The 10,964-nt window shown below is 34.4% G+C and overlaps 1 protein-coding gene, 1 non-coding gene and 1 pseudogene across 2 annotated transcripts; all 3 read right to left on the minus strand.

Annotated features, from left to right (window-relative positions):
- Positions 1–690: 690 nt before the first annotated feature.
- Positions 691–1,170, minus strand: LOC106776813 (annotated as a pseudogene).
- Positions 1,171–4,711: 3,541 nt separating this feature from the next.
- Positions 4,712–5,903, minus strand: LOC106777244 (glutathione S-transferase U17-like). The gene is made up of 2 exons (XM_014664803.2): positions 5,434–5,903; positions 4,712–5,282 (listed from the first exon to the last, which is right to left on the minus strand). The coding sequence occupies exons 1-2, from the start codon at positions 5,749–5,751 to the stop codon at positions 4,908–4,910; spliced, it is 693 nt and encodes a 230-aa protein (XP_014520289.1). The 5' UTR covers positions 5,752–5,903; the 3' UTR covers positions 4,712–4,907.
- Positions 5,904–6,313: 410 nt separating this feature from the next.
- Positions 6,314–6,384, minus strand: TRNAG-GCC. Its single transcript has one exon. It is a non-coding gene; the product is annotated as a tRNA-Gly (tRNA).
- Positions 6,385–10,964: the final 4,580 nt, after the last annotated feature.

Consider the following 10,964-nt stretch of genomic DNA (forward strand, 5'->3'; position numbering starts at 1 on the left):
TTGACATCTTTCTTTTAGTGTAGAGAATTTTTTTAACTTAGGCGTAATTGAGTCACATAATTTTTGTCAAATTTTTATATTATAGCCCACCTTGTTAGTAATGTGATCTTTTGACTTGACATGCAGATGCTTTAGGTGTTAGCATAGCACATGGATTTGGTTTACAAAATGGTAACATTAGTATTATAAATGAAGTTTCATCCAATAAGGTGAGTAGACCTGCCAAATAAGTTCCATTAACAAGACTTGGATTTTGGCCAAAAAGCCTATTGGGTTAAAAAAAAAAACTCTTTATTAAAAAAAGACACAGGATTAAATACTCCCAAAGTTCTATGAGTCAAGACCAGTTCATGGGTCTTTCTTTTTACAAAAAAAAAAGAGTCAAAATACAATGACTGTGTTAAAATACTTCATATGTAATAAGGAAGAAAATGGACTAAGATTCTTCCAGATTTATTAATAGTTCCTGCCAAGTCATACCATTCTACAACAAAATCGAGTATTTTAAAGGAAAACATTCCCCAAAAATTCTTTCAAGATACAAATTTTATCATGTAATATCACTACAGTTGTATCAAATAATCCAATAAAAAATCATCAAAAACAAAAGCAAAGTCAAAAGATCTTATGATGTAACTACAAACAATGTTAGTTGACAGGAGAAAGGGGAACTACAGGTGAACAAAGACTCTACTTGATGTACTAGGAAAGCCACTGGAAGCCTTCACCACACCCCATCTTACGCACAATGCTGCACATGAACACTTTGAGTGGTCAAAGGTTGGAGTCTGTGAGGTTGATCTTTCCTTTGCCAATGGTGAAATTGGTCAGGCCTAAACGATACTGGAGCTCGTCTTCTGATGCTGCATAAGGGATGTCAATCTTGTTGCCAAGCACAAGAAAAGGAACACCTGCCAAGCCTTCATCGGAAAGCAAAGCATCAATCTCCTTCTTAGATTCTGCAAACCTCTCTTTGTCGTAGGTGTCGACCAGGTATACAACACCATCCACCTGGAAAGATAGCAATGTCAGAACTCTGAAGTATCCAAGAACAACAACATCATCATCATCATAGTCATTGCAGCTTAGGTAAACACAAGTGAAGAACTTGTTGATGCTAAAGAAACCACCAGACTTTAAGAAGCTATAGTGGAAAGATGAATCAAACATTTAGCAGAATTGGTGAATAAAAAAGGTTATGAATCCAGATAATGAGCAACATAGACCAGATGAAGTTCATATTTTAGTTTCGAGATATATCTCCTCCCTCAAATTGGAAAAATGCATCAATTTACAATTGTAGCTTGAATCCTGATTTTCTTTTGTTGCTTAAAAGGATGATTCAGTTTATTAGGAAGACTGATAACCATCCTAGTACACAAACCTACGCTTCTTTTATTTGTTCCTCCACTCTTGTGTACATTATTTATTTCTCATTCTTGAGGGTAAAACAGGATATGTTAGGAAATCCACTAGTAAACACCTCCAAAAAGATTGAGAGGTGCTATCAGCGAAATCCCACAGTCAATATTTGCCTCCCATGAATCAGATAAATACAAAGAGCCTCATCTGGGATTATGAAGGCATGTATAGTGGATCCAAGAGAACTTGTGAAAAATCAAGCAGACAGTTGAGTCATACTAGATTATTAACCAGAAGAGAGAATCAGAAAAAATGTTGAGACCAAGCCAGAACCCAAGCTATAAATGTTGAGAGCAAAAGTTTTACGGAAACAACAACAATTCATCAACAAAAACCACAACAAAAAACACCCATAAGAAAATCTAGCACTCCATAATGAACAAGCCAGCATGGAAGTAAATATGCTGGGTTTTTAAGGTCAGTGAAGAAGTCACAATCAGCCAATGAAACATTATTGTAGAAATGCCATATCGATTGAGTAAACCCAACAAATGATTAAGAAGGAGCTTGGCCATAAATCTGATTGTAGAATCCGACATGAGTGATTTTTGTATTGATTTATCATAGAAAGTCATAAAACATTGTACATAGATGAATAAATAAGTTTAATGTACCCAATTTTGTTCAATGTTATAAAAAATTCATCTTTGCTTCTGTTATTCCCTTTGTTATTGTCATTTTGAAATGAGGTGTTGTTTGGAATGTGAATAAAGAAAGTGGTCAATTTGATTGTGTAGTCATGTTTGTGATGGAGGAAAGAAACAATGTTTGTGATGCAGGCAAAAACACACTGGTAAACGATTACAACTTGCTCATAAACGATTACGCGAGTAAAAAATGAGTTTTTTCATGTAAAAAAGTTAGTTGAAGTCCTGCAAGGTCTGGAACAAATAAAAAAAATCTGTTTCTTATCTCGAACATGGGGTGCCCAAACTTGATTTCCCATACTAAAATCACACTCAAACAACAAAACGACACAAAAACCATTGCATTTATGCAAAAAATACAAAAATTTAGACTATAGTCCCCTAGGTTACCAGAATTGGCTCCTCCAATACAACATTCTGTACAAATCCAAGATTTTGTTCGTGTGATCATTTACCATGGTCTTGTAAATGATTACAACTTTGGTCTAGAGCAAAAAAATAAGTTGTAATCATTTACAAGACCTTGGTAAACGATTACACGAACAAAATCTTGGATTTGTACAGAAAGTTGTACTGTAGGAGCCAGTTTTGGTAACCTAGGGGACCATAGTCTAAACTTTTGTATTTTTTGCATAAATGCAATGGTTTTTATGTGATTTTGTGGTTTAAGTGTGATTTTAGTGTGGGAAATCAAGTTTCGGCACCCCATGTTCGTGATAAGAAACCATTTTTTTCATTTAAATAAGTTAGTTGAAGTTTTGAAAGGTTCGGAGCAAAAAACAAAGTTGTAATCGTTTACAAGACTTTGGTAAACGATTACAAGAACAAAATCCTGGATTTGTACAAAAAGTTGTATTGCAGGAGCTAATTCTGGTAACCTAGGGGACCATAGTCTAAATTTTTGTATTTTTTACATACACACAATGGTTTTTGTGTGATTTTGTTGTTTAAGTGTGATTTTAGGTGGGAAATCAAGTTTGGGCACCCCATGTTTGAGATAAGAAATAATTTTTTTCATTTGAACAAGTTAGTTGAAGTCCTTTAAGGTCTGGAACAAATTAGTCTAATTTTTTTCATTTGAACAAGTTAGTTTGGTCTAGACTTAAAGACCTTTCAATTTGTTTGACATTTATACCATGGTTGAAACTTATTTTTAGTGTTTAAGTGTGACCAGAAACTAGGAAGTCATGTTTGGGCAATCCATGAAAACTAACATTATATTGCAATAAGAATCTGTACATAAATATCATTGTTTCTTACAAAGACAAAAATCCATTTTGTCTACATACAAAGAAAAACTCTACAAATGAAATCAATCCTAGAACAATCTAAATTTTTGTCATGCTTCCATTCTTCTAATGTTGTCATTGTCGAGGATCTAGTCGCATACATATTTCTTTACTCGGTCAATGTTAAAAGCCACAAACTTCGAAACCTTTACTCGGTCATGGAGTGAGGGAAAGACAGTGTGGGAAGACGAAAAACCCCAACCTTTGAAAAGCACCAACCTTCGAAAATGAACATCTCACCTTCAATCAAATACTGCTTTGTGGTGGTTTTGGGATTAAAAATATCACCAACCAATCCAACTACACATTCATCAAAAGGAACATCTAGAACACCTATACCTAAATCGGTAGCCATGAAGACATCAATAACAGTAAAAGGAACCACTTGTTGACTAACCCGAAAACTAACATCATTGTCAGCCCACTGTTTCACCATAATCTTCAATAATTTTAAATTCACCTCAACAGGGTTTAAAATTTGCACACACCAATGAAAAGGGATCATCCTAATATGCTCTATGTAAGGGTCTCGCAGTAAGCTATTCATTTCAAGAATGGTCACTGATTCCATGGAGACACGAAGGCGCCACTACAAAACATTAACAAAATATAATAAATTAACACTAGGAGGATAAAAATCATTCATACATTAAATTTTACACTAGGTTTTCGGGATGCCACTAGACCTGCTATCATAATATGCAGAAAACAAGATTGTCCACAACATTGTTAGGGTTCGCGAATGAACAAAAAGTAAATGGAGAAGATGGTGAGATATGGTCCAGTTCGACTTACCAAAAAAACAAAGACAGTTCACGGTTCGCACAACACTAAAATGGGAGAGAGCTTCAACGGTGCACAACGACAAAGCGAGAGAGAACTCAGAGAAAGTGAGAGAAAGAGCAATGGAATGTTTGACGAGAGAAAGATGAGCGAAGCACAAAGAGTGATAACAGAATGAGAGTCATGAGAAACCGTGCTGTGCGAATGAAAGAAACCGCAAAACGAAAATTTAATTTTTTCCCCTTCCAAAAATGCCCCTTCCTATATACTAAACTCTCATTTTTCTATTTTCAAATTCGGCCAATAACGAAACGCCACGTATAGTGTCAAAACGATGTCAAAATTATGATAAATTATGGTGTTAAAAAAACGTTTCGCTCCTAAAAAGTATGAAAATTAAGAACACTATTATTATTGGACAACAAATTCAAAATATTAGTAATACTAAGAGTTTGAGTATATAATTATGACATCATATTATATTAAAAAAATTTAATCAAGTGTATTTAATGCATAAATAACCATATAGAAAAGAAAAACAAAAGAATAATAACATAACAAAATATATAAATATAAATACGTAACTGTTACCATCAAATTCAGTGTAATATACTAATAATTAGAACTTTATGATAGAAGCCACCCAAATTCCCAGAACCAATTTATTTTTAAACCTTTTGTTCTCTTGAGTTTTATTTTGAGCTAAAGTTCATGCCAACATAAAGTTAGAAACATAAAAACACTACAAATATTTCAAAAAATTTATTTAGTTTGCAGCTGCACGAGCCCATTCCTTATAACCCTTGGCAACTTCAAGAAGCTTGTCAGTGTCTGGTATAAGGCCATTGACAGCAGGATGAGCAGCAAAATTTTCAGTCCATCGGATCAAGCCAGGGTGCTTGGTTTCATCAATCAATTTTCTTGCATTCATCTTCTCCATCACTCTGATCCAACTCAGATAGCTTCCAAAACCAATATCAATGAATCCAATGGTGTCTCCTCCGAAAAAGGCCTTTCCTTCACTGCCCTTGTTCATCACTTCTTCCATCCTCTCAAACGCTTCTTCTGCTTCCTTAAACTGTGCCTCCTTTGCTTCATCATTCTCTTCAGCCATTAGAATACTTCTTAAGGCCTTCAACCACTACTCCCAGTTCAAAAAGTTAGTTCTTTATTCAATGAGAATCACATGAAACCTTATAGCTTATGATGATAACTAAGTTTTCATATAACTTAAAGGAAAAAAAAGGCTAACACACACACACACAGACATATATATATATATATATGAATACCTTGTCATCGATGTAAGCAACCCAAAATCTGGCATGACCTCGATCATAGGCATTTTGTGGAAGGATGGAGGGAGCATGGGTCCAAACTTCATCGATGTATTCAACTATGATTGCAGATTCACATATGGGTTTATCTGCATGAAGGAGAACTGGGATTTTCTTGTGCACAGGATTGGACTTAAGAAGAAGTTCACTTTTGGGATTCAAGGTCTCTTCAATAACCTCATAATCTACACCCTTCAGGTCATGGGCAATCTGCACCCTTAGAGCAAAAGGGCTGGACCAACTACCCAAAAGCTTCAAGTCGTTTTTAGCCATCACTATGCACTGTAATGTGTTTTTTATTTGATAGATTTTAAATGTTTAGATATGAGAAGGCAGGTTAGAAAAACTAACTTTTAGATGCAGCAACCAATTAATAATCAACTCAAAAGTTGAGAGGTGATACACAAAGGTATTAGGTAGCAATGGGTTTGAAAAATTGTTGTACTAATTCAATGAGGAAAAGTTAGTTCGACAAGGATCTAAAAACACATTCATTTTAGACTACTTTTAATAATATAATAATATATAAAATAATATAATTGTGATAAAAAATTATTTGACCATGTCAAATGAGAAAGTATTTTTAACGTAGACGTAACTAAGTCACATAATTTTCTTAATATGATCGTTTGACATGATGTAAGCATGCTTGAAGTGCTGGCATGGCACATGGATGTGTGATTTAGAGAATGACAAGAGTCACTAAAAAATCCACACACTTATTTATGCATAAAATATATTTTTTATATACTATTTATCAAGCAAAGCATAGTGTGTAAATGAATAAATATATATATATAAACTGGAAATTTAAAACGAAAGATAAAAGACTAACTGCACCAGCCGGGAATCGAACCCGGGTCTGTACCGTGGCAGGGTACTATTCTACCACTAGACCACTGGTGCAATTGATATTAGCATTGTTAGTTATTAAATAGAACTATGCAATATATAAGAGTAAATATTGTAATGAAATTGATATTGTTAATTTTGTAATCTGTCACTGTGTTTTTATTTGTATAAATTATATTATGCGTGAAATGAAATTTAATGATTTTGGGATTAATTGAATGAAAAATCATTATAATATCATATTTTTAAAATTGAAAAACTTAATTGACCTTTTCTTTTTTAAATAGTGAAACCAAATTGAATAAAATAAATAAATAATAAGAAAAAATATCAGAGCTTCTATTTTAATATGGATGAGAGATTTAAATCCAACAGAAAGAAATACATTAAAATTACGAGAGGATATAAAAGTTGATCATGGATCAAATAGGAGAGAGACCTATTTTTCTTTTTACGCTTTAAGTCAATAAGAACATAATGAGTATACAAAATGAGAATGAAAGAAATTGAGTGAGTATTCTATTTAAGAATGTATTGTATTTATAGACAGGAGAGTGGACATCCGAGTTATTATAAAAGTGTTGCCTATTGTCATATTTTAGATAACTTTTTTTATTTCATTATTGCATATTCATATATTTTAAGCCACGATTTTAAAAATTTGTGGCTTAAGAAAAAAATCGTGAGCTTTAGTATGGACCCTAACAACATAGACCATGACTAAAAATTCATTGCTAATTCATTCGCTAAAATTTAGGTAATGATTTTCTTTTACTAACGTGTGACTGTAGTTTTTCATTGTTTAAAGTCATTTTTATCAGGGTTAAATATGTTTTTAGTTCTTATACTTTAAAGCGATTTTGGTTTTAGTCTTATTTTTTTAAAGTAAGGTACATTTTAGTCTTCCTTCTTAAATGATAATTTTAGTCTTCCAAAATCAACGGCGTTAAAAATCAGTTAACGTGGCTAAAGGTGTTGTTCCACGTTTTTTTTTCTGACACCGAGTCATTCTTTTCGACTTTTCTCCCTCCTCTCCCTCCCTGCATCTTCACGCCCAGTTTCTCCTCCTACCATTGCTACGACTCGCCTTGTCGGTTCGTCCCTCACCCCACACCCACACATTGTAACAATCGCAACAAACTCCACACACTTGGCCACTACGAATATTCCTACACGGATGGGTCCACAACAACGAGCTTCTTCTCCAAGGAAACAACGATGTTCAAAACCAACTCCAACAAACAAGGGAAAATTAAAAACCTGGCATTCGGGTGCGGGTTTAAAACCTATGGCCCCAGTGTAACAGGCTCCATCTTAAACGGCACGCGAGGCGTAATGGGACTGGGTGACAGACCCATTTCGTTTACTTCCCAACCTGGCCGCAAATTTTGCAATTGCGTTCTCTACATCAACAATTGTGCAGCCACAATGCTTTGTTGTTTCTTGCTTTTGAGCAATTTGAAGATTCTAAAGATAACAAAACAAAAGGATCAAAGCCAGAAGAATAAATAACAAATCAATTAATATATGCATAAATAAACATTTTGAAGCATGAATTTATCCAAAACCCCAAGATATGGAATTATGGCTTCGTATTTCTCGAAGGCAGAGGAAAAAGTGGCTTCATTGCTTCGTCCAACAATGAACTCCTTAAAAGTGCCAATTCTTTTTGCATTATTCATTTCATCTGCAAAATCTGATATCAATAATATCATTATTCTTACTACGTTATGAAAATGTAAAAACAGTTTCTGAGATATGTGAGAAAGGAGAAGTAAGGGCGAAATTGGAATTAAAAGGAAAGGGAGTTGCCGCAATGGGGTTTGGTGCTGGCACTTGTAACTTTAAGTTCCTGCGGCGGAGGGAGCCGCCGCGTTGGGGTTTCGACCTTTGTGTTAAGTTTGCGGCATTACAAGACCGAGGCTTTCGAAGTTGAGATTCTTCCTCGCTAGAAAATCAGTGTTGTCGTTGCCGGCGTGGAATTATTTTATTAAGGCAGTAGATGGAGTAAAGTGTCTCGCGGTTCAGGCAATTTCGATCGGGTTTTGGATTTACTTTGGCCATGGAGGTGAGCGTGGTGGAGGGTGGTTGCACATGGGGGTTTCGCGGTTGATGGTGGTGGCCACTATGGTAGAGTTGGAGGGAGAGGGAGGGAGAGAAGTTGGGAAAGATTAACCAACGTAAAAAAAAAATATGACATGGCACACTACCGTTAGCCACGTCAGCTTCTTTTTAACCTAAAATGTATCTTACTTTTAAAGAGGGACTAAAACCAAAACCGCTTGAAAGTATATGGACTAAAAACATATTTAATCCTTTTTATTATAGTGGGACAAAAAAAATGTAAAAGTGATAATTGATTGTGAAATAATTGATTTTTATTTTTTATATATGCCTCAAATATGAGACTCAAGGATATTATGACATACTATGCTCATAATTATATTTATTATGGTATGATATTTATTAAAGTTGTTAAACCTGACTCATCACATATTTGAATAGGTTAAAAAATATTTCTAATTTTAGTATGAATCAAAATTGGACCGACTTACTAAGAACTCAACTCACTAAATCAAACCAGTGATAGAATATACCATAAAAGTTAATTCTAAGTCGAATTCCTTCGTATGTGCTTGAGAAGCTCAAATTTCAAAATTTTGAAAAAAACCTACATGAATAAAGTATAGTTTTCTTTGATAAAAATGGAAGGAATTTCTAAAATATAACGTGTCTGTAGTCACGTATTTTTTTGTCATATAGATCTAAAATGAATGAAAAATCATATATTAATATTTAATGAATTTATAATTTAATTCATTACGAAAAAAAATGCTTGAGTTTGTTATTAGAAATGATATGAGCGATAAGATTAACCATGTATGATTTCAAAATGTAAAAGATCGACACTATTTTTGTTATTGTTTTTTTATAAAAAAAAACTTTAACACAATAGTTAATATTATTTTCTCTATAAATAAAAAACATAACTTATTTTATATTTGTTATCAGTTGCGTTCCAAATTTTTAATAATTTTAATCTTTCATCAAATGAGAATATTAGTATAAGATATCTACATGTATAAATATTATACTCTAAGTTATAAATAGGTTTAAATGCTTACTTCGTCCTCATGTTAAGAGGTAAATTTTTATTTTGTATTCGGTTTTAAAAATGAAGACATTAGGTCTCAAAATTGTAAAAATTGCATGAATGAAGTCCTATCTGTTAAGTTTGCACCAATGGTGTTAATTGCGTGCTGATGTAGCATGCTTTTTCTTTTTTTATACTCTGTTGTCCAACTTCTCTCCTATGTTGTCCATCTTCTCTCTTATATTGCCCAACTTTTTCTCTCTCTTCCATATTAATAGTTCCAATTTCTTTTTTCTCTTTTTTTTTTTTCTAACAATCAAATCCCTTAATTTTTGGAGCTAATTCTCCATTGTTCCCGTCTCGCATTAACCCCTCAAGGCAAATAAGGGTTTATGCAGTTGAGGCATTTTGTTCCCTCCACCGCCAACACTTCCTACAGCAGCTCCACCAGCTACGGTCTCTCCTCTAATACCTCCATTGCCAGCCACACCTCCCTCACCTCTCTCCGCGACATTGTCATTAATTGAGTAGTTGTATTAATTCTCACCATTGAACTCCCAAAGAAGATACACGAGTCAACAAAACTAAATTCATGTACACCAGGATTTTCAAAACATATATAGGCTGGGGAATTGTGTTTGACCTAAAACAAATATTATTACAATGGCTAAAACACACGTACATCAGAAATTTCCAGAAAAAAGTGACATTGGACCAAAAATAAAATGGGAAAGAAAAAAAATATATCAACCTCAAGCCTTTTATTTTCCAGGAATAACATTTGAAAACTGAAATTCACTACTCTTAGTGGTCAAGCTAATTGTTTTTCTCTCTCTATTATATTTCTCAACTTGCCTCACGAGGGTGACATATACAAATGGACCACATTCCTCCTTGTAGGATACAACACCATGAATATTGACCAGAGCCAAAACAAAAGCCTCGGCACTAACAACACCAGCAACCGCTCATAAATTCTGCTTACAGAACCCATTGCGGCAAGACAATTTGCTTTTGCTCTCTTTCTTTTTACTTTTAGAAGGAGCTGGAGAAGGAGGCGCCGACTTCACCAAATTTGTTGTCGAGTTCATCAGACTCATCGTCGTGGAGGCAATGGGGCCATCCCTGTCAACACATCAAAAGAAGAACCAAAACTCCACCACTATATTCTGTGAATCTTTATGCTACCCTACGTATAACCTAAGAACCCTACATACATAAAATCACTCAAATACTTATCCACATCGAGGCTCGTCGACAACACGGGATCTTTCAGTTTCAAATTGGAATATGAAACCCATACGTGTCAGCTTCTCAATCCCTTTTCCTACATCAAATCCAGCGGCATCATCGTCACAGAACCATTTTTAACGCTAGGGTTTGCCATTTTGGCACCACGCAACTCTGCAACGAAATCGACCTTGAAAACGAACAATTAGGCGAAATCAATGAGATATGGGAGAAATTTTTGCCATCCCTAGCGAGATCCAGGCAATTCGAAGGCGTGCGGGGGTACATGGCAATGAAATTTCAAGCCTCC

Source organism: Vigna radiata, chromosome 11 (genome assembly GCF_000741045.1).
Source record: "Vigna radiata var. radiata cultivar VC1973A chromosome 11, Vradiata_ver6, whole genome shotgun sequence".
In the NCBI taxonomy this organism is placed as follows: domain Eukaryota; kingdom Viridiplantae; phylum Streptophyta; class Magnoliopsida; order Fabales; family Fabaceae; genus Vigna; species Vigna radiata.

Coding starts and splice junctions, on each gene's coding strand:
- LOC106777244 (XM_014664803.2), bottom strand. CDS start 5,751: ATGGCTAAAAACGACTTGAAGCTTTTGGGTAGTTGGTCCAGCCCTTTT. Junction 5,283..5,433: donor TTGCTTACATCGATGACAAG/GTATTCATATAT, acceptor AACTGGGAGTAG/TGGTTGAAGGCCTTAAGAAG.